This window comes from Podarcis pityusensis (assembly GCF_964106645.2).
Source record: "Podarcis pityusensis genome assembly, chromosome: 18".
NCBI lineage: Eukaryota > Metazoa > Chordata > Lepidosauria > Squamata > Lacertidae > Podarcis > Podarcis pityusensis.
The window spans coordinates 11,739,353-11,763,687 of NC_138043.1; the positions used below are offsets into that span (position 1 = coordinate 11,739,353).

At 48.8% G+C, this 24,335-nt stretch overlaps 1 protein-coding gene across 3 annotated transcripts in view; it reads right to left on the minus strand.

The window, feature by feature from the left end:
- Nucleotides 1-365: 365 nt before the first annotated feature.
- Nucleotides 366-24,335, minus strand: part of LOC308467175 (cathepsin L2-like) — a 50,290-nt gene continuing 26,320 nt past the window's right edge. For all 3 annotated transcript variants that reach the window (XM_080988626.1, XM_080988625.1, XM_080988627.1), the window contains exons 3-8: nt 10,909-11,019; nt 10,530-10,688; nt 7,787-8,011; nt 5,832-6,000; nt 3,048-3,162; nt 366-999 (exon numbers count right to left, since the gene is read on the minus strand). In XM_080988626.1, coding sequence (XP_080844752.1) covers nt 900-999; nt 3,048-3,162; nt 5,832-6,000; nt 7,787-8,011; nt 10,530-10,688; nt 10,909-11,019 — 879 coding nt within the window. In that variant the 3' untranslated portion in view covers nt 366-899. The remainder of the gene's footprint in view (nt 1,000-3,047; nt 3,163-5,831; nt 6,001-7,786; nt 8,012-10,529; nt 10,689-10,908; nt 11,020-24,335) is intronic.

Below are 24,335 nucleotides of genomic sequence, written 5' to 3' on the forward strand. Positions count from 1 at the left end.
TTTCATGCTATGTTCCCCTTGCCTGAAGCACTTACACACACACACACACACACACGCGCGCGCGCGCGCGCGCGATGCCAAACTGAAATACAGCAAATGATAGAAAAGCGTTGTTAACTAAGTGTTAACTTCCAAACATCCCCAGGGTGTAGGAAATCCAGGTGTGGTCAAATTCTGTATCATGCAGATGGCATTCATTTATCCTAGAGTCTAGTCCAAGCCCCTGTGATGCAGGAATCTTTTTGCCCAACGTGGGGCTTGAATTCATGACCCTGAGATTCTCATGCTCAACCGACCGAGTTATTAAAATATTCATTTGACACTTTCCCCAAGAAGTTCATCACAGTTTCCGGCACCAACAGGCATTTCAGAATTCCACATTTATTTAATAAGGCAGCAAAATGCAGGTTGCCGCTGCCAAATGGAAAGCAATACAAGGATAAAGTGTGCATCAGAATTATATGCAGGACAGAGACGTTTAAAGAACAACATCTAAGGGACAGGGCAGAGTCAGGAAGCCCAGCAGGTAATAATAGTACAGTGGTACCTCAGGTTACATACGCTTCAGGTTACAGACTCCGCTAACCCAGAAATAGTGCTTCAGGTTAAGAACTTTGCTTCAGGATGAGAACAGAAATCATGCGGCAGTGGCGTGGCGGCAGCAGGAGGCCCCATTAGCTAAAGTGGAACCTCAGGTTAAGAACAGTTTCAGGTTAAGAACAGACCTCCGGAACGAATTAAGTACTTAACCCGAGGTACCACTGTACATGATTTCCTTTGCAATTTCAGCTTTTCTCAGAGAACGTGAAATTGCATGTTCAACAACTGAGGATTCATAGCTGTGCAACAGGTTCAGGTGGGGCAGGTCGGGAGGGGTGGGATCCTGGCTCTTGAGAAGCTTACAGGGCGGGGTAGCTGGCTTGATTGGCTATGCCACAGTGATTGCCAGTGCCCTTGACCAATCGCATGTAGCCTTGCTCTCCCCATTTCTCAGACCAGCTGACAAAGAAAGAGAGAGAAAGGAGGGGTCAGTACATTATTTTATTTCATGAAATTTATATAACACTTGATTGTAAAAAAAAAAAAAGCCCCCCAAACCCTCAAAGCCATTATCACCATCATAACTGTATATTGTCAGTAGTAGTAACAGTAGTATTTTCATTTCCATACCGCTTTATATTTTTAAGGGGGTGAAATCTCATTTTAAAAATTACATTTTGTTAAGTTTCCAGATGTTTAGCATATACAATCAAAACACAATTTCATCTTTTCTTGGTTTTTTTATCTGCTTCCCAGTTTTCCATGGAGTTGTTGTTCTTCTCCTTCTGCTACACTCTCTCTTCTATTAAATCATAACCACAGTATTATACTCTAATTATTTCTGTTGCTCATATCTCAAATCCTCCTCGCAAGCTCATCATACTATAATATTTCTTTAAATAGTCCCAAAAAGGCATCCATTCGTCCATAAAACACTCGTCATTAGATTCTCTTAATTTTGCTGTTAATTTTGAGAGTTCTGCGAAGTCCTTTATCTTACTTTTCCATTCTTCGTTGGTGGGAACTACTTCTTCCTTCCATTTCTGCACACATAAAATCCTAGCCGCTGTTGTTACATAAACAACATTAATATTTTTTGGGGGGGGATTTCTCCCCCTATAATCCCTAACAAAAACGCTTTGGGCATTTTGGATATCTTTTTTATTTCATCATGTTTCATTTCCCAAAATTCCCTCGCTTTCTTGCAATTCTACCACATATGAAAAAAAGATCCATCTGCGGGTTTACACTTCCAGCAATTGTTAGGAATATTCTTATACATTTTAGATAATTGGTTAGGTGTTAAGTATATCACTTAAGCAATACATGTAATTTTCATGTGATTTACTTTTAAAGCAGTATATTTCATATTTACTTTCCACAGCTTTTCTCATGCACTTATTTCCATATTATGTCCCAGATCTTTAGCCCAGTGTATATTCTTGATTTAACCATTTCGTCTTTTGTATCCCATTCTAATAATGGGAGACTGAATATAATTAGTAATATAATTACTTTCTAATATAATTTTAGGACACGGGTGGCGCTGTGGTCTAAACCACATGTGTGGGTCGTGATTCGACGCTTTTGCGCATGCATGTATGCGTGAGCACCGAAACCTGGAAGTAACCCGTTCTGGTACTTCCAGGTTCGGTGTGGTGTGCAACCCGAAATCGCATAACCTGAAGCATCTGTAACCCAAGGTACCACTGTATGAAACTGTTGCAACAGGGTCCCCACTCCCCACACACAGCAGGGAGGAGGAACCCAGAACAATGGTGTGCAAGCCCTTATGTAGACTTTTGAAATTGCCCACCCTGTAGCCCAAGACCACCCCCCCAGGACATACATCGCAGAAGGTGGTGGTCTCCAGCAGACATCCTATCTGTCAGGATACCTGTTAATGGTCCCTGATTACATTGCCGGGGCAGCCTGGCCATTCTTTTGTAATGGTAAATACTTTAGTTCCTGAAGGCTCACCCTATTCATGCACAAATATGCCCTTAAGACAGCATTTGTGAGCAAAGAGACAATGGGGAGGCTTTCCCATTTCCTTCCTTTCAGAGAATATTTGAGGTCAATTGGGTGGGTCAAAATGGCTTCAGGACTATTTTCCTGTACTGTTTCAGACATGTGGTTGCTGGCGACCATGGGAGGAGAAGAGGGCTGCTCTTGTGCCCAAATCCTGCTCCCAGACTTGGGGGCATCTGGTTGGCCACTGTGAGAACAGGAGGCTGGACTAGATGGCGCAATGACCTAGATGGCCCAAGACATTTGGGCACCTGAGACAATCACTCAATGGTGTCCCACCACCAAGGGTGGGAGGAGACGAGCTTCCCATTGCCAAGGGGCCGCTATGGAGGCTGCTGCCCCATGGATCCTGCAGCCTGAGGCGGTTCCCGCACCTCACCTCATGGGTGGGCCAGCCCTCGCAGAAGAGCTTCTCTTATGTTCTTCTGAGCTTTTCCCGAGCATCCCCACCCCGGCTCAAATACCCCTTTGGTCACCTGTTCTTTAGGATCCAATAAGCCGTGTTGTTCCCACCGTCCTGGAGCGTCCCATAACCAACAGCCAGCATGGCGTGGCTCACCAGCTGGGTACACGAGGAGCTGTCAAACACCCCTGGCAGGAGAAGAGACCTGGAGTGAGGCAGGATCAGAACAGGGCAAAGCGGGGAGGAAGGCGCGCCCAAGGGGGCTTCATCCAATGTGAGCCTGGCTTGCAGCAGATCCTCCGATATGAATGTAGGGACATATTTAACATAAATACAAATTTAATAAACAAATAAAATAACAATGACCAACTGGGACCACTCAGAGTAGACCATAGCCGGCTGCACAAACACGCCGACACCACCATCACTCTGAAATCTAGTTATCTACCTTGTGTGTCAAGTATGACTTTCCAATGGGAAGCTTTTTGGATTTAAAAAAGTAAATAAATTCCAAGTTCTATTTTTTTAAGAGCACCAGGATCGTTGAAGGGGTAATGCACAAAGAGGGAAGGGGTATGGAGAAGGAAGAGCTGTAGAAAGTCAGGGCTTGTCCTGCCATCCCAAAGAAAACTACTCTTTAGCGCTCAATAGCCAATTTGGGTTTTCCCTGGTTTGCCATTTGTTCCAATTGATCACCAAAAGAGCCAGTTTTCCCTCGGAAAGGAGCAGGGCAAGGGGGAGAGCACTTGAACCACACTTTCTGCGGCACACAGGTAGACGTGCGGGCGAGCCCTTTGTGTAGACAGTCCTGAGGTATATATTGTAGACCAGGGGTCAGCAAACTTTTCCAGCAGAGGGCTGGTCCACTGTCCCTCAGACCTTGGGGGGGGTGTGTTATATTTTGGAAGAAAAAAGAACAAATTCCTATGCCCCACAAATAACCCAGAGAAGCATTTTCAATAAAAGGACACATTCTACTCATGTAAAAACACGCTGATTCCCGGACTGTCCACGGGCTGGATTGAGAAGGCAGTTGGGCTGGACCCGGCCCCCGGGCCTTAGGTTGCCTACCCATGTTATAGACCAATGGCCTGACTTCCCATAATACAGCTTCCTCTTTAAATCAGGCCCATGAGGACTAGAATCTTACTTTATTAACAAGGGAAGGAGTGTAGCTCAGTGGTAGAGCCTTTACCACATCAGCTCAATCCCTGACGGCATCTCCAGGTGGGGCTGGGAGAGAGAGACCCCTCGGCCTGAAACTCCAGAGACCTGCTGCCAGCCAGTGTAGACATTACTGAGCTAGATGGAGCAACGGCAGCATCCTCTGCCTCATAGATGGGCTACCTCTATAATTGCACAAACTTCCCCAACCATCCAACTTGATATAAAGATCCTGGTTTTTAGCATGTGGAGGGTCCGAGTTCCGAGGTTTTCAGGCACAGAACAGGCCTTGAAGCCAAGCACATCCAGTGCAACATAAAAATATTATGTGTGTGTGTGTTCTTTACAGTACTAGTACATAAAACCATATAGTGTAAAACCATATTAAAAGTTTAAATCAGAAATCAGCTAACTATTGTGGGAAGATGCATTTTTCCTTCTCTGCTTAGGCCTGGCATGGAAAAGTTTTCAGCAGGTGTTTAAAAGTCGGCACAGGTGGTGCCTGCTGGCTTGCTAGTGGCAGAGAGTTCCACAGGATAAGGTCACAGGATAGGGTTCTGATTCTTGTTGCTGTCAGGTCAGCCTGAGTTGGGGAACGACCCTACAATGCTCCTGCAGGTGATCTCAGTAACTGAGCTGGGAAAGGAGGCTTCGGGTGATCCCTGAGGCAGCCTGGACCTAAGTGGTTCAGGGATTTGTAAATCAATGCAAGGACTTTAAACACGGCTTGGCAGGGGATGGGCAGCCGGTACAAATATTTTTAACAAAGGTGTCTCTCGTCCTTGGCCAGATGTCCCCATCAACAGTCTGGTCACTGCATTCTGCACCTGCCAGAGCTTCGAAACCAGGTGCAAAGGGCAGCCCCACGTGCTGAACATTGCAGTAGTCCAACCTCAAGCTCACCGCTGCATGGACTGGCACTGCTGCTGCAGCCCACCTTAGATAAGGCCCACAAATTAGCCATCTGTGTCCAGGAGTTGCCTATTATCCCTTAGCTTGTTAAGTATAACTGTATAATTGCACACTGAAATAGAGTGCCTGTATGTATGTTGCTAAGGTATCTGAAGAAGTGTGCGTGCACACAAAAGCTTATACCCAGAACAAACTTAGTTGGTCTCTAATGTGCTACTGGACAATTTTTTAATTTATTTTGACTGCATCAGACCAACACGGATACCTACCTGAATCTAGTATGTTGCTAAGGGTTTAACATTGGAAAATCCCATTGTATCTATCTAACTGAGTCAATAATTTACTGTTCATATTCTCTGCTAGCTTTCACATGGGAGTTTGACCTTAGATGATGCAGTTAATGTATTCAATTGCCAATTCATCATTCTGGAGGCAGCTGGCTCGGTCTTTTGTACCCAAACACAGTGAGAGGAGGATGTGATAAGTTGCACCTCCAGGAGCTGCACAGAGACACAGCGTGTATTTTTGCTCTGGTCATAATTTAAGAAGAGCCTATCCTTGATGCAAATGCTTTATACAACTTTCTGGATGTATTGCTGATTGTTTCGTACCTGTTTAAAGCTTTGAATTGTATTTATGGATCTGGACAATTTTTATTCCAAAAGGAGTCCGTTTTTATGCATCCAATTGCTTCATTCTGCGCAATATTAATAAAGGCAATATAGCTGCCACCAAAATCAGACCAGAGGCTGCCACCCTCTCCGAACGTTTGGCCCCTCACCTGACTTGTAGAAATGGAAGTAGAAGCTCCTGCTGTCCACGGCCACCGAAACCGGCCCAATGGTTGCCACAGCCTGCTCCAGGGCCACCTCGTTCCCCACTGGGACCACCACGACGGATGTGCAGTTGGCCGCACGGTCCTGAGAGTTGTAACTGCACGTGGATCCATCCTGCAGAGAAGCGACAATCACCTGGAGGTGGCTGCAGAGCAGGGCGAGTGAGGAGAGTGGCTGGGGCAGATTCCCCAGGGCTGCATTTGCAAAGAGCTTCCAGGGCTCAGGGCGCCTGCCTGTTAGTCAGAAGGCTGGTGGTCCAAGCCCACCCCCGTAGGGCTGCGAGCAGGATTCTTGCATTGCAGGGGGTTGGACTAGAGGACCCCCGGGGTTCCTCCCAACTCTACAATTCTATGAATGACAGAAACTCGATTTGGAAACTGAGCTCCACAAAAAAGGGAAACATTTCAATCTGCCCTCCTCAGAGGAAGGGCTGCAGTGCAGACTTTGCAAGGCTATGAAGGATCCACGAGAAGCGGACTTTACTGAGCAGTTTGCTGCTTCCAAACTAGGTGTAAAATTTGGTGTGGGCTTATGCATTTCCTTCTGCGCTGGTCCCAGTGGTGCAACCTGTGTTGACAGCGCCAGGGCAAGGCAAGGGTTGCACCCCCCAACCTCCTTGTGGGTGTCCTGCAGGGGGCAACAGGTGGACCTCTCTGCATGCCGGAGGGGACCACTCCTCACAAGGTCGCCTGCCGGTCACCACATTCACCCTTTCGGCTCAGTGAGCTCCCAGTGGGAGCAGCGGTGGCGCTCCTTGGCAGGCTAATTGTGTTTTCCACCTGTGAAGGGTGTGTTAAGTATTATTATTATTATTATTATTTTAATTAACACTGGAATAGAAAATAACTCTGTATGTGCTTGTATGTGTGCTGCTGAAAATTGGAAAATCCCATTGGAGATTCCTCTGATCATCAAGAAGGGGTCTGCGCATGGCGTATGCTCAGAAGTGGAGGGAAGATACCAACAAAGGAGGAATGGCAGACAAAGTTAATAGAATATATAGAAAGGGCAAGATTGACAAATAGAATAAGGGTCGGGATAAAAAAAAAGTATTCAAAGATGGTTGGAAATGTTTTATAGATTATTTGGAAACATATTGAAAGCATGTCAAAAAGTTAACAGTAAGAGCAGTAAGAAATATTGAGATATAAAGTTGAGAAAAAATAAGATATAGGGGGAAACTAGAATATGTAGTGGAAAAGAAAGTAAAGAAAGTAGCAAAATGAACCATGGAAGGGGAGGTTCTTGTTTCATGTGTAAAAATGGAAATGATAAACAAAAATTGAAAAAATAAAATAAATGGGTTGATAATCAATTTAGGGTGTTCTCTGCTCTCTCATATCGTGTTTAACTTTAGATCATGTGAGAGGGTTATTAAATTGCAAACTGCCATTTTGAAGGGAGTTGCCTTTGAGTGTTTCTCTGGAAGCCACAAGAGAACAAAGGATGTGATAATGAGGTCTCTCCAGGAGAGAAAACAACTGCGGGCTAATGGAAGCTGTGGGGAGAGACAGACCTCTGATTTTTGGTCCAAACAGAACTTTCTTCAAAACAGAACATCAAACAATCAGTGTTACATTCAGATAGTTGTATAATATCATGTGCACATCCAGCATAGGTTCAGCTTCTTATAAAAACGGTATTAGGAGTAATTGAAGAAAGTTCTGTGAGTGAAGCTTTAGAGTCTGGACAATATATGGGTCTGGACAATTATTTTTCCAAGAGGAGTCAGTTTTTATTCACCCTATTGCTTCAAGCTGCAAAATATAAACATATGCAATAGGGCAGACTATAAATTAGAAGTAATGTGAAGGTGGCAAAGGTCTTGACCGCACAACTGTGCCCATGTGTGTGGCCCAGATCAGCGAGGCATGTGCACTGATTCCTCCTTCCGTCTTACTTTCTCCAAGTAGGGGTAGCTGGTCTCTGAGTTTATGCCGCCGTTTTCCCGCACGTACTCGAAGGCCCGGGTGATGTACCCTCCATGGCACCCCTGGTTGCCCAGCTTCCAGGAACAATCAATGAGGTTCTGTTCGCTTAGCGGGATCAGCTTCCCTGTCCTGTTGAAGCGCAGCCCTTCAAGTGCTCCGGTGGCGCTGAATGCCCAGCAGGATCCGCAGTGGCCCTGTGGGAACAGCAAGAGGTGGTGAGGCAGAAGTAAATCAAACATGCATGGTGTGGGGGCAGACCCCACCTGGGTCCTGGGTCCCGTTCTGGGAGCCACAGTTTAAGAAGGATATTGACCAGCTGGAACATGTGCAGAGGAGGGCCTGGAAACAAGGCCTTATGTAGAAAGGTTGAAGGAGCTGGGTATGTTTAGCCTAGAGAAGAGGAGACTAAGGAGATATGAGAGCCATCTTCCAACATCTCAAGGGCTCTCACATGGATGAGGGAACAAGCTTGTTTTCTCCTGCTCTGCAGGGTAGGACCCAAACCAATGGCTTCAAGTTACAAAAAAGGAGACTCCAACTACCGTATTTTTCGCTCTAAAAGACGCACCAGACCATAGGACGCACCTAGTTTTTGGAGGAGGAAAACAAGGAAAAAAATACTCTGAATCCCAGAAGCCAGGACAGCAAGAGGGATTTGGCTTTTGGGATAGCCACGCAACCTGCATTCGCTCCATAAGACGCACACACATTCCCCCTTACTTTTTTGGAGTGAAAAAGTGCGTCTTATAGAGCGAAAAATACGGTAAACATCAGGAAGAACTTTCTGACAGAAAGAGCTCTTTGAGAGTGGAAAATGGACTACCTAGGAAGGTGGTGGCCTCTCCTTCCTTGGAGGTTTCTGAGCAGAGGCTGGATGGCCACCTGCCAGCTTTAGCTAAGATTCCTGCATTGCAGGGGGTTGGACCCCCAGGGTCCCTTCCATTTCTGCAATTCTATGACAAAGCAAAAAGTTTTTCTCCCTCTCCCATAACACTAGAACTGGTGGACATGCAACGAAGGCAGATGTTGGAAGATTCAGGACGGAGGGAGCAAAGCCCTTCAGAAGGACATTTTATTTTTATTTTTATTTTTTTTAACGTCTTCCTTTTTTTTTTTAATAATGATATTTATTAAAGTTTCACAAAAATACATGAAAATACAAAACAAAGAAAAAAGTATAAAGTTTTAAAATACAGCAAAAAAGTAGAAAATAAGAAAAAACATACAAAATAAAACAGTTAAAAACACAATAATGTTCCATAGCCTATCTTCCTTACTCTTATTTCCCCGGACCTCCTCATACCTCCCTTCTTTGTATTCCAATTCAATTTGTTGGTTCAGCAAATCCTTACCATTAATCTTTTACCCAATTGTTAACCTTTTTTTCCATGTCTCTTAAAGCATTACAGCTAAAAACCTCTTAGTTTCTATCCAACATCTTCCTAAAGTTCCTTAATTTTGCAATATTTCTGTAAATAGTCCTTAAATTTCTTCCAGTCTTCTTTCACCGACTCTTCTCCCTGGTCTCGGATTCTGCCAGTCATTTCCGCCAATTCCATGTAGTCAATCACCTTCATCTGCCATTCTTCCAAAGTGGGTAGATCTTGTGTCTTCCAATACTTTGCGATAAGTATTCTTGCTGCTGTTGTAGCATACATGAAAAAGGTTCTGTCCTTCTTTGGCACCAGTTGGCCGACAATGCCCAAGAGAAAGGCCTCTGGTTTCTTCAGAAAGGTATATTTAAATACCTTTTTCAGTTCATTATATATCATTTCCCAGAAAGCCTTAATCTTTGGGCACGTCCACCAAAGGTGAAAGAATGTACCTTCAGTTTCTTTACATTTCCAACATTTATTATTGGGCAAATGATAAATTTTTGCAAGCTTGACTGGGGTCATGTACCACCTGTATATCATTTTCATAATATTCTCTCTTAAGGCATTACATGCCGTAAACTTCATACCTGTGGTCCATAACTGTTCCCAGTCAGCGAACATAATATTATGTCCAACATCTTGTGCCCATTTAATCATAGCAGATTTCACCGTTTCATCCTGAGTATTCCATTTCAACAGCAAGTTATACATTCTTGACAAATTTTTAGTTTTGGGTTCTAACAATTCTGTTTCTAATTTTGACTTTTCCACTTGGAAGCCTATTTTCTTATCCAAATTATATGCCTCCATTATCTGATAGTAGTGGAGCCAATCTCTCACTTTATTTTTTAATTTTTCAAAACTCTGCAGTTGTTTTTTTTTCAGAAGGACATTTTAAAGGGCGGAACTCCCTCCCAAAGGAGGCAGTGAGGGCCACCAACTTGGATGGCTTTAAAAGAGGGCTGGTCAGATATGTGGAGAAGGTCAGGGTGGCTTCTAGCCAGGATGGCCCTGCTCTTGTATTTGGGTCCTGCTTGCAGGTTTCCTGTTGGGGCATCAGGTTGAGTCCTGTGAGAACAGGATGCTGGGCTAGATGGACCTCCTTTTGTCTAACCCAGTGGTGTTCTCCATGTGCAGAACCTCAATGGCCAGGGGCAGTCCACCTCTGAAAGCCAGTTGCTGGGTATCACAAGTGGGCAGAGTGCTCTTGCCCTGTGGGAACCGGATGCTGGACTAGACGAGCCATTGGCCTGCTCCAACAGAGAGATGTTAAAAAAGGCCCCTCCAGGAATCCTGAGCTTGGCCATTAAGTCTCCCCAGGTGGTTCTGGGCTCACCTGGTTCTTGACTGGGGTGACATAACCTTTGGTGCGCCAGTCAACTTCCTTGGGGGTCTCCAGGCTGGCTGATTCTTGGAACAAGGCAACCTTCTTACCGGGTTGGTCGGCCAAGTCAGAACGGAAGCTGCTGAGCATCTCGTTAAACTCTTCGTCCGTCTGCGGGAGGAAACCATAGTTGCTGTGCTCTTACTTCTAGATTTTCAGAATGCCCACCCCTGCCAAGCTACTCCTGAGGCTGCATCCCAGGGCAAAACTGGCATCCTCCCTCTCCACTCCCAGCAGCTGGACTGCAGCCATTCCCAAGACCTGCGTTCCCCCAAAGAGAACGCTCACAAATGCCGGCTCAACAAGGGCAAGGCAAGAGAGCTCCAGTTACCAAATCGCCCAGGTGGTTCATTGCCAGCTGGAAGCTCTTCCCCTCCTGGTTATGCTGCTCAATCCTCCGCAGGTTCTTCTCCCAGACGGCCCGACGAAAGGCCTCTTCCTCCTGCAATGGGAAGCTCAATTACGGATCAGTGGTTCTCAAGCTTTTTTCTCTGGCCACACCAAAATTTTCTCATGCCACACTGACTTTTTTCTTGGTAAGAAATACATTAGAAAACAAAAAGAAACACCTCCTAGCAATGCTTGATTTGTAACACAGAACACGCTCTCAAGATGAACATTATTCCCAGAATGATCTACATTTTGAGAGGAATTCCACTTCATTTATCTAGTAAATATTTATGTAAAATGAACTCCTTAATTAGGAAATGCCTAAGGGGTTCTGCAACTCCAAGAATATCCTTACTAAAGAATGCAAGTTACCAACAAAAAAGGAGGATTTGGCATCCCAAATCTAGAACTGTACCATCAAGTTTATTTACTACCAAATGTTAGATGTTGGAAAGTAAATTCCAACAATGTTTTTCTGGCTTGGGTGTCACTTGAATATGCAGATATAACCCCATTAGTTGCATGGACAGCACTGGGATCAAAATATGTTATAATTCAAAATCCACCTGACAGAATTAAGTCAGTCAGGAAATTATGGAGCATGATGGCTAGTAAAAATAAATTTGATCAATTCTCCCACAATAAATTGATGCTATGGAAAATCCAACTTTAAAAATGGGGATGTATGTGTGCCAAGTATTAAATCTAAATGGCATTTCTGAGGGACAGAAATCACTTCAAATAACAGAAGTTTTATAGTATATTGTGTGTATTCCAAGCTGGAAGCTGAAACATGCCAGAACATGGCCAGTACATTTCCATTCTGCTAAGAAACAAGCAGAAGATTCTCATCTGGAAGGTTTTTCAGAGGAGCTGGGAGCAGCTGGAGTGAGCGGGATTGAGATCAGCCCTGTTATCTTATCTCAATGATACACTGTTTGGACAGGCCAGAAGGAGTCTTATTCATTCTCTCTTCATTCTCTCTATTCTGCTCCTGTGTTTCTCTCTTGCAGCAATGAGTTCCGCAGGCTTAGGCTGGAAGGTCAAACAAGACTGTAGTCAAGAATTTGAAGCAAACCAGCAGCCAGGAGGCCGAATCTTTATTGTTGCAACAAGACTCCAAACTTCAACACAGAAGATGCAGTGAGGGGTACTCTTTTAAACAAGGGGTACTCTTTTAAAAGTTTCCCTAGTGTCAGGGAACTGCCATCGGAAGGAAGGGAAGTGAAAGGGCTCACACAGGTTGGGAGAGACTCAGCAGCTGAAGAGGGAACCAGTAGGGGGAGAGGAGCTGGGCTGAGGGAAAGGGAGCTGGAGGGATGGCTCAGAGACACTTCCAGCGAAAACAGTGGGGAGGTTTCAGGACCTCCTGTAGGGACACCCACTCCTCGCCGGAAACTGTCACGCAGAGAGTCCAGAAGACGTGTTTCCGTTAAGGAGCTTTTATGTTGGAAGCGATTCCGAAAGCAACCACTGTCGGAATCTGCCAGCGACTGACGGAGCCATGTTTAAGGGGCTCCGTTACAGACAGAGGTTTGCAAACTTGACCAAACTCTGAGGGACTAGGATTTTACACACAAGCAGCTCATCGTCCCATCACAGCATTCCGACAGTCTTCGTGAGCAGCTTGTGCAGGAGAAGGCATCATGAGCAACCCAGCCGGAACCGGAGAAGCAGGAGCTGGAGCGGGTCCAAGCCTGGAAGAAAGGTACCGGGTGTTGGAGGTCCAGCTAGCGCTGCAGACGGCGAGGCTTGAGGAGAGGAGGGCTCAGGATGCAGACAAAAAGGGGAAAGACACCCAGCTCGTCAGAAAGGTACCAGGATTGGTGCAGAAGTTTGGGGGGGAGCCCAAAGACTATCATGGCTTTCGGACAGAGATGCAATATGCCCTCAATCTGCAGTTTGATGAATTCCCTGACGAGGAATCAAGAGTGGCTTTCGTGATTGGGCATCTTGAAAAGGGGGCGAGAGACTGGGTTAGACCCCTGATGGCAGCGAATAGTGACGTCCTAAAGGACACGATGAAGTTCTTTCGCGCCATGGATCTGATGTTTTCCAGCGATATTGAACAGGGAGTGGTCCGCAGACAGTTAATGGCTTGCAAACAGGGGAGCCGATCTGTCCGTGAGTACTGGACTGAATTCACCATGTTGATCCATAAATTGGGGTGGGATCTATCGGCGGAACCCATTCAAATGCTTTTTGAAGAAGGGCTTTCTTCGGCTGTGAAAGACGAACTTTCCCGGGCGCCCAGGGCGGAGTCTATGGACCAGCTGACCAAATCAGCGCTGACCATAGGAGCGCGCCAGGAGGCGAGAGCATTGGAGAGGCGGGAAGGGAAGGGGGAACGTTGGAAGGAGTTCCGCATTCCAGACATTCCAGAGCCAACTTTCCCGCCGGCAGAGCCGATGGAAATCGGAACAGCGCGCGCGCGCGCAGTTTCAAAGCCCAGTGAAGGGGGAAAGAAGGAGGGAAAAGGCGCCCGGAAATGCTATCTCTGCCAACAGCCAGGTCACTTTGCCAGAGTCTGCCCCCAGAGGAAGGAATGGCAAGGGATGGTAGGAGCTGTGGAGGGAAGAGAGGAAGAAATACCGAAGCAAGTAAAAGCCAACGCCTGGCTGCCACCGTCGGGGCACAGCAGTCAGGCCAAAGAGCAGTGAAAGTGCCCACGCCAGAACCTCCTAAACCCGCCCTAGTGATAGAAGTGGCGCTAGAGCTGCCAAACGGACACCCTCTAAAGATAAAGGCGCTGTTGGACTCAGGCAGCTCCTGCAATTTCATGAGCAAAGAGTTTGCAGCTGAACACCAGATACAGACGATCCCTTTAAGCAACCCCCTGCAGGTGACCACGATCGATGGCAGGGAGCTGTTGGGAGGAGAAGTCAGCTTGCAGACCGTCCCAATGATAATGAAGGTGGCAAGGCACACCGAACTGATAGCGTTTAATGTGGCCACCTTGGGAGGAGCTCCCATTATATTGGGGATGAGCTGGCTAGCGTTACATGATCCGCTGGTGGGCTGGCATCAGAGAGTGGTTTCTTTTGGTTCAGCACATTGCTTAGAACACTGCAAAGAGGGAAAGGGTTTGGCAGGGGCGCAAGCCACCCTAGCAGGGACTGAAGTAACGGAGAACGTGAAGGTACCACGACAATACGCAGATCTCCGCGACGTCTTCAGCGAAAGGGAAGCTGACCAATTACCCCCGCATAGACCCTTTGACTGTCAAATCAATTTACTCCCTGGGGCACAGCTCCCTGTAGGCAAGCTGTACGCCATGTCAGACAGAGAGATGCAGGAGCTAAGAGAGTTCATTGACAAGAACCTGAAGAGAGGGTTCATCAGAGAGTCCAGGGCGGTGGGGGGCAGCCCAGTGTTTTTTGTGGATAAAAAAAACACGAACAAGCCGAGGCTTGTGTGTGACTTCAGGGCCTTAAATGCAGTGTCAGAACCAGTGGCTTTCCCTATGCCCAGGATTGACGACATTTTGACAAGGGTCAGGAAGGGAAAGATTTTTACTAAACTGGACCTAAGGGGGGCGTACAACCTGATACGAATAAGGAAGGGGGATGAATGGAAAACCACCATGTTCACCCCTTTGGGGGCATTTGAATATTTAGTTATGCCCTTCGGCCTACAAGGAGGCTCCGCGTGCTTTCAATCGTTTATGAACCACGTCCTGGGGCCTTTGCTTTACAAGAATTGTGTGGCCTTCTTAGACGACGTGTTGGTGTATTCTGAGAATGAGGAGCAGCATGTGAGAGACGTCAGAGAAGTGTTGAGCAGGCTGCAAGCCAACCAGCTGTGGGTGAAACTGGAGAAGTGTCAGTTTCATACCAAGGAGGTGGAATTCCTGGGGTATCGCCTGTCAGACAAGGGATTGGCCATGGATCCCGGCAAGGTCCAGGCGGTGCTGGAATGGAAAACACCCAAAACAAGGAAGGATGTGCAGAGGTTCCTAGGATTTGGGAACTTCTATCGTAAGTTCATCCGAAACTTCGCCCACCTGACGGCGCCCATTACGGACTGTCTCAGCAGTAAGAAGAAGTTCGTTTGGACTGAGGAGGCGGAGCGAGCATTTGAGGAACTAAAAAGGGCCTTCGCCTCGGAACAACAACTCCTGCATGTGGATTTACAAAAACCGATGAGAGTGGAAACTGACGCATCAGACAGAGCGATTGGGGCGGTGCTTCTGCAGCCAGGGAAGGAGGAGTCAGAGTGGAGACCGTGTGCCTTTTTTTCGCGAAAGCTGAACAAATCCGAGAGGAACTACACGGTGTATGACCGAGAACTACTAGCCATTCATGAGGCGTTCCGGAGATGGAGGCACCTGCTAATTGGCGCACAACATAAGGTGCAAGTGTGCACTGACCACAAGAACCTAGAGTATTGGAGGACGGCACGAGTGCTCAACCAACGGCAAGTGAGATGGGCCCAGGAGTTCTCCAAATTTAACTTTGAGATTTGTTACGTGCCAGGCCCAGAGAACATTAGGGCGGACGCTCTCTCACGCAAACCTGAATATTTGGAGGAGGAGGGAGCACCCGAAGAGAGACATGTCATTCCAGAGGACCGCTGGGTGTGTGGGGCGGCATTGGTGGGACAAAGAGAACTGGTAGAGGAAACAGAGAATGATGAATACGCCCAGAATAAGCTCAGAGGTCTTAGGGGTGAGGGAGAGGAACCAGGGGGTTTCGAGGAAAGAAATGGAGCTTTGTATTACAAAGGGGCACTGTATATCCCTGAAGGAGACTTAAGGGGGAGGGTACTCAAGCAGTTGCACGACAGCCCCACGGCGGGGCATTTTGGACAACACAAAACCATGTGGTTGGTCACCAGGGAATTTTGGTGGCCTAAGGTGAGGGAAGATGTACGGGAGTATGTAAGAGGGTGTGAGCAATGCCAGCGAGCCAAAGGGGAGAGGCGGGCACCGGCGGGGCTATTAGAACCCTTACCAACCCCAGAACGACCTTGGGAGGCAGTGTCGATAGATTTTATGACTGATCTGCCGAAGTCCAAGGGGAAAACAGCCATCATGGTGGTGGTAGACCTACTAACAAAGATGTGCCACTTTGTAGCCTGCTCGCATGCAGTCACGGCGGAAGAGACAGCGAAGTTATTTGTAGAACACATTTTTAGGTTGCACGGGGTGCCATTGAGGGTGGTCTCAGACCGAGGAAAACAATTTACTTCCAGGTTCTGGAGGAAGCTCATGAGCTTACTGCAGGTGGAGGTCAACTTTTCGACTGCCCGGCACCCTGAAACCAACGGGCAGGCGGAAAGAGCAAACGGGGTCCTCCAGCAATACCTGAGGTGTTATGTCAATGACAGAGAGAATGACTGGGTAGAAAAGTTGGCGCTGGCGGAATTTGCCTACAACAATGCCGAGAATGTGTCCACAGGGATGAGCCCCTTCTTGGCTAATTATGGGTGTCATCCCAGGGCTTTCCCAGGGGGAGAAGGGGAGAGATGGGGTGTCCCGGCAGCCGAGCATTTTGTAGAAGAAATGGAAGCAATCCATCGTCAGCTCCAACTCAACTTAGAAAGGGCGAAGGAAGAATACAAGAGGCAGGCAGACAAGAACCGAAGGGAAGGTGAAACCATAAGGGTGGGAGATAGGGTGTGGCTGTCAACCCAAGGGTTGCCGTTCAAAGGAGGTTGTAAGAAATTAAGACCCAGGAGATTGGGTCCCTTTGAGGTCATTCAACAGGTCAACCCAGTGGCTTTCAGGCTCCGGTTACCCAACCACATGAAACTGCACCCAGTATTTCACAGGTCGTTACTGTCACCGTATGAGGGGGGACGAGAAGGGATGGCCACTCGGGGACCGGTCATAGAAGAAAGGGAATGCAGCAGCCATGTGGCAGAAATCCTCGACGCCAGATGGAAGGGGGATCAGGTGGAGTATTTGGTAGCGTGGGAAGGAGAACCGGAGTCAGAAAACACTTGGGTAATGGCAGAAGATATCAATGACGAGGTATTGATAGAAACGTTCCATCAAAGGTTCCCAAGGAAACCTCAGCCTGTGGAGAGGTTCCGGAGGGAATACTTTGGGACCACCGATGAGGAGGAGGAGTTGGAAGGATTCTCGGAATCGGAAGGGGAAGGGGAGATGGACTCTGAGGAGGAGGAGTACTTCGAGACCAGGAACCGCAACAGGTGGAGAGAAGTGTTCGGGACATCAGAAGATGAAGGAAGTTCATTCCGGGGTTTTGCCTCCTCACCGCCCGTAGAGGAGGGGGCGAGAGGGGATGAAGGGGGCCCTGGAGGGGAGGTGGATGTCAGGGAACTGCCATCGGAAGGAAGGGAAGTGAAAGGGCTCACACAGGTTGGGAGAGACTCAGCAGCTGAAGAGGGAACCAGTAGGGGGAGAGGAGCTGGGCTGAGGGAAAGGGAGCTGGAGGGATGGCTCAGAGACACTTCCAGCGAAAACAGTGGGGAGGTTTCAGGACCTCCTGTAGGGACACCCACTCCTCGCCGGAAACTGTCACGCAGAGAGTCCAGAAGACGTGTTTCCGTTAAGGAGCTTTTATGTTGGAAGCGATTCCGAAAGCAACCACTGTCGGAATCTGCCAGCGACTGACGGAGCCATGTTTAAGGGGCTCCGTTACAGACAGAGGTTTGCAAACTTGACCAAACTCTGAGGGACTAGGATTTTACACACAAGCAGCTCATCGTCCCATCACACCTAGATTACCCATAACACCTTGATGTCACACATATGTCATAAACATGTCATGAACTAGGAGTGGCATTTGGGCTGAAAACTGATGCCATGTCAATCAGAGATATTCTACATTCCTATCACTGGGTAAGCCGCAACCTCCGACTCCCCAGGCCAAGTCAAATACCCCCCTTTGTCTCTCCCAGTATCCCAGTACACTGAAACCAGTTGGACATTGTTCTCTGAATGGTTTTGAGTGGCAATCCTGAGTCAGGATGATGAGACTTAACCCCTGGGCAGTATGGCTGGTGAGCGTGTGACCACGCACTTCAGGGATTATGGCCTCGCTTCAGGTTCCCTCCTCTGATGGCCATCTTCTCCCTGAGTAAAGCAACGCTGGAATGATGAAAATCCACCACGGGAATGATTTGATATGAATTTCTTTCTTTTTAAAAAATATTGTTTATTATGAATGTAATAAAAATCATACAACTAATCATACATAAATAAGAATAAAAGTGTGCCCCCTCCACTGAGACCACAATACCTGCTCAGCTTCCCAAAATCTCAACACCTCCTGTGATGGTCCAACCCTTTTCTGTTTTAATAATACAAACTCCAAAACCACCCTCCATATCTTTGCAAAATCATTGCTCCCCGTCTTACCCTAATGGTACATGTCAATTTGTCATTAATAGCTATATCCCAAAGCTCTTTGTACCATTCTTCCATTTTATATTCTCCTTGCCCCTTCCACTTCCCAGCTATAATGATTTGTGCGGCTGTCAAAATATTTCTGAGCAAGTCCTTCCTAGCCTCATCGTAAATTGATAATAGTGCTACCTCTGGACTTTGGATCATCATTAACCCTGTAATTTCTCCTATCTCCTTAAACACCCTTTGCCATTATTACTATTTTTTACATATTTACACCCCCACCACATGTGAACATAATTCCCTGTTTCCTGGCATCCTCACCAATATAATGCCAAATATCCCTTGCTTATTTGATTTAATCTCACTGGTGTTAAATACCATCTCCAAACTAACTTATAACAATTTTCTTTTATTTTTATAGACAACATTTTCAACGTACGTTTCTCTCATATTTCCCCCTAGCTTTGATAATCTATCTGCCTTGCCTTTTCTCACACCTCTTTTAATTGATCTTTTTGATACTCCATTTCTTCTAATATTTTATAAATTTCACTGATTCCCCCTTTTATAAATGTATTTTCTTCTTTATCTCAGCAAATAAATTTAGGACAAAAATAAAAAGCAAGGGGGAAAAAATAATGCTTTTATATAATAATAATAATTTATTATTTATACCCTGCCCATCTGGCTGGGTTTCCCCAGCCACTCTGGACGGCTTCCAACAAAACACTAAAATAAAATAACCTATTAAACATTAAAAGCTTCCCTAAACAGGGCTGCCTTCAGATGTCTTCTAAAAGTCTGGTAGTTATTTTTCTCTTTGACATCTGATGGGAGGGCGTTCCACAGGGCGGGTGCCACCACTGAGAAGGCCCTCTGCCTGGTTCCCTGTAACTTGGCTTCTCGCAGTGAGGGAACCACCAGAAGGCCCTCGGCAATGGACCTCAGTATTAGTTTTATTCTACTAAAAGGCCACCACTATTATATGTATTTATACGTCTCACCTTCCTCCAAAGGAGCCCATTTGGTGCTGCCTGCCTCTGAATTGTTCCTTTCCCAGCTGGTCATTATAAGACTCTCCATGCCCAGGAGCGTCTACCTCTGAATAGCAGCTGCTGGGGGCACAGAAGGGCTGAGGCCCAGATGTCCATCATTAGAACGAAATGCTGAATTTAGAGGGAACCTTCGTCTAATCCAACAAAGCAAATACGTATTTATAAGTAACCAGGCACTTTGTGTTAGGTGGTGGGTTGACATAGCAGCCGGCACAGCGATTTCTTCAAGTAGCTCTTTATTATGGTAAGCTGGAATAGAACTAACTGCGAACAGCTCAGCCGGCCTGTATTTATAGGCAGCCGGCTGTCAACATTGTAACCACAACAGCCCAGAGTTCCCGCCTAAAATAACTGCCGCGGACCTGAGTGAAAACTATCTACAGACCTGAGTGAAAACTATATACAGTATCCCCCTGTTGGCCCAGGGTGAAACTACACTACATAACACCCCTCCCCACCGAGATAAGGCGTTAGTTACAATCGTAATGGTTTCCTTATATACAGCACTACGCGTAATGGTTCAATTAAGCACAAAAGCATATCGGTTACATTTCCCATACTTAGACCAACAGTGAGACCTGTCCAACAACATAGTCCTTTAAATAAGTTGGGCGCTTGGAAACTCTGCCAGACCGCCGGGGACTGGTAGCCAAGTCCGGAGGGCCACACAGTTCTCGCTGAGGCTGTGGTGCGACCCTAGGTGGCGTTGGAACCAACTCCCCTGGATCCGCTGCTGTGGGTGGAGCCTCCGCAAGTGGAGTGGTCTGAGTCTGTTCTGAAACGGCTTGGTTCGGCTCCACGCTGGCAGTTTGTGAGGGAGGTGTAGGTGGGGCCTCGCCATCTGTACGTGTCTCTTCTGGAGCCGCAAGCGCAGTTGGGGGCACCTCGGTAGTGTCCAAGTCCCCAACCCTGCGCCTAAGCTGGTCTATGTGCCGTCGCCACAAGCGTCCGTCTTCGAGTGCCACCTGGTACGAGCGAGGTCCAGTGACTCCCACTACTGTGGCTGGCACCCAAGGGATGTCCCCCACATAGTTCCGGGCAAAGACCTGGTTTCCTGGGACAAATGACCGTGGTGCGTTGGCACAGCCTGGGGGTTCAGCCACGGCAAAGTCTGGGTGTAGCCGGTCGAGCGGTGACCTGAGGCGGCGGCCCATAAGCAGTTCAGCAGGACTCCTCCCTGTGGCCGCATGAGGGGTGATGTGTTGCACGAACAAGTATTCGGCGACCCGCTCATGCCAGTCTCCCCGGTCCAGGCGCGCCAGTGCCTCTTTTGTCGAGCGCACCATTCTTTCCGCTTGCCCGTTGCTGGATGGATGAAAAGGTGCCGTTAGGGCATGGCGGATGCCCAGTCCCAAAAGATACCGCTCAAACGTGCCTGACGTGAACTGCGGTCCGTTGTCAGAGACAAGGACATCAGGACACCCATGCGTTGCAAACAGGCCTCGCAGCACCCGGATGACAGCTTCGGTAGTGGTGGAGGGCATCAGGGCGACCTCCAGCCATTTGGAATAGGCGTCCACCACTACCATAAAGGTCCGGCCGTGAAAGGGGCCAGCCAGATCGATGTGCACCCTCGACCAGGGTGTCTTTGGCGTCTCCCAGGTGTGTCCCTTAGCTGCCGGTGGTGCAGGCCTCGACTCCTGGCACGCTTGACAGGCGGACACCCAGGCAGTGATGGCATCGTCCATATTAGGCCACCAGACGTAACACCGAGCCAACGCCTTCATTTTGACAATTCCCGGGTGGCCAACGTGCAGAGCCTCCAGGACGCGCTGACGGAGTCCCTGGGGAATCACGACGCGGTCTCCCCACAGCAGGCAGCCACGATGAGCTGAGAGTTCATGTTGTCTGGTTGCGAAGGGCTGGAACTCCGATGCAAAAGGCCCTTGTGGTCACCCCCTCCACACCCAGTTGAGCACCCGGCTGATGGTGCGATCCTGGGCAGATGCGGAGGCCACAGTGGCAGCCGATACAGGCGCTGCCGGAAGATCCTCAATCAGAAGGAGCGATGAAGCTGGAGCCGGGTCTTCCACAAATGCTGGAAGAGGGCAACGGCTGAGGGCGTCGGCATGGCCCATCGATTTCCCCGGGCGATGGATGAGCCGGTAGTGGTAGGCAGCCAGGAAAACAGTCCATCGCAGCATGCGTGGTGAGAGGACCGGTGGAGTTGGACGATCACCGGCGAGGAGGCCCAGGAGTGGCTTGTGGTCAGTGATGAGGTCAAAAGTCCTGCCATAGAGGTATTCATGGAACCTCTTCACTCCAGCCACAAGTGCCAATGCCTCCTTGTCGAGCTGGCTGTAATTCCGTTCCGTCGGAGATAGTGTCCTGGAAAAGTAGGCGAGCGGTGCTTCTCTTCCATCTGGAAAACGGTGACTAAGGACAGCACCGATGCCAAAAGGTGAGGCGTCGCAGGCAAGGACCAGCGGCCTGGATTCACTGTACTGTACCAGCACACTGTCTGAAGAAAGGAGAGCCTTGACCGCGTTGAAGGCCGCCGTCTCCCGATGACCCCAGGCCCAAGGCGTCTTAGTGCTAAGGAGTCGGTGAAGAGGCTCAGCCACTGTGGCTTTGTGGGGCAGGAACATGTTATAAAAGTTCAGCAGCCCCAGGAATGCCTGCAACTCCGTTTTGTTCTTTGGGGTGGGGGCCTGCTGGATAGCGCGGATCTTGGATGTGGTTGGATGAAGACCGGAGGCATCGATAAGATAGCCCAGGAACTCTACCTGTGGAACGGCGATCTGGCACTTCTCCCTCTTTACCTTGAGCCCGGCCTCCTGGAACCTGGTCAGCACGGCACGGAGGCGCTCGAACAGCTGCTGGTGTGAGTCTGCAGACACCAAGACGTCATCAAAATATGGTACCACGCCCGGAAGCCCTTGCAGGAGACGCTCCATAAGGCTTTGGAAGATGCCAGGAGCCACACTCACCCCGAACTGCAACCGGCGGCAACGGAAAGCCCCCCGGTGGGTGACGATCGTCTGGGCTTCAGCAGTGGCATCATCGACTGGCAGTTGTTGATAGGCTTGGGCAAGGTCCAGCTTAGCGAAGACCTTACCCTCACCCAGGGAATGCAGCAGGTGTTGGACAACAGGAACCGGATAAGCGTGCTGCTGAAGTGCCTTGTTGATCGTGCACTTGTAGTCAGCGCAGATTCTCACCGACCCATCTGGCTTGACAGGCGTGACGATGGGGGTTTCCCACTTTGCGTGGTCAACCGGCTCCAAAACTCCTTGGGCGATCAGTTTGTCCAGTTGTTCATCCACCTTAGCCTTGAGAGCAAAGGGAACCCGGCGTGGCTTTAGCTTGATGGGGGCGACTTGTGGATCAAGGCTAAAGGAGATGGGCGTACCTGTATATTGGCCCAAGGTGCCGTCAAAAACCTCGGCAAAGTCTTTGACCAGACCCTCAGTCTCTGCGTTAGAGATGCAGTTGATGCCGGTGACTTCCAGGCCGAGGGCATCAAACCAGTCTAGCCCTAGGAGGCTTGGCCGCTGACCTTCGACCACCACCAACCGGAGCAGGCCCGAAAAATCCTTGAAGGCGATCCGGAACCGGCCAACGCCTACCACGGGAATGTCGTTTCCCTGGTAGTCTCTCAGGTGTACGCGGTGAGAGTCGAGTTGCCTTTTGGACACTCTGGGTACCAGTCTTTTGATGGTGCTCCATGACACGATGGACAGGGCAGACCCGGTGTCGATCTCCATGTCACATGGAGCTCCTTCAATGAGCACCGTGACGTTCAGCTTGCGTCGCGTAGGCGAGTCGGTTTGGCCAATCGTGGTTCCAGACGGGCAGCGGCAGTTGGTGAGAGCGAAACAACTTTCCTTGGCAGACTGGAGTGAAGACTTGGACTTGCGAATCGATGAAGGGGGGGTGTCAGACGGAGCCGATCGGCAGACCTTAGCGATGTGGCCCCTTCTGGAACACTTCCTACAGATGGCGTCTCTGAATCGACACTTGGCACGGGAATGGTTGCCTCCGCAGCCAGCACATTCCGGTTGGCCCTTGGACTTCTGTTGGAACTTCCTGCGCTCCCGCTTTGTCTGGTGCACGTCATCGTCTTCACTGGAGGATGCCTCCTCACTGCTGGCCTTTTCATGATGCACCGGAACTGGCTCCCTAGCAAGACGCGGGCTGCTGGACTTGCGGATCTCCTGGGCAGAGCGTTCAGCAGCTTCTGAGGCCACAGCCTCCTCAATGGCTTTCTGTAGCGTGAGGTCTGGCTTGGCTAGGAGGCGCCGTTGCAGATGGATGTCCCGGACCCCGCAGACGATTCGATCCATCAGGGCATCGTCTAAGTCTCGGAACTCACAGTGCATTGCAGCCTGTCGCAGGGCGGTGGTGTAGTTGTTGATTGACTCCCCCTCTGCCTGGTTCCGGTGGTAGAACGCATGGCGGGCAGCAATCTTGGACGGCTTTGGTGCGTAGTGGTTGCGGAGCTTCTCTTGGATCGTGTCCCATGGTGTTGCCTGGACTGCTTCAGGCGCAACCAACGCTCGGGCCGTCTCAAACACCTCAGGCCCACAGAGGCTGAGGAATAGGCCCCGCTTCCGCTCCTGTGATACTTCTGTCAGCTCGTTGGCTTGGAGGTAGCAGTCGAACCGAGCGAGGTAGGAGTCCCATGATTCAGAGGCTGGCGCAAACGGCGGTAGAGGCACAAGTGAAGCCATGATTCCGATGCCGGCGTGAAGGGCGATGGATGGAACACAGTGCTCTAGCCAGAACAGTCAGCTCTGAATTGGTTCTGCCCAGTGATTTCGCTCAGTGATTTCGCTCTGTGATTCAGCTCAGTGATTCAGCTCAGTTCAGAGGCTGGCCGCATCTGGCTGTGCTCTGATGTCCATCAATCCCATCCTCGTCGCCAGTGTTAGGTGGTGGGTTGACATAGCAGCCGGCACAGCGATTTCTTCAAGTAGCTCTTTATTATGGTAAGCTGGAATAGAACTAACTGCGAACAGCTCAGCCGGCCTGTATTTATAGGCAGCCGGCTGT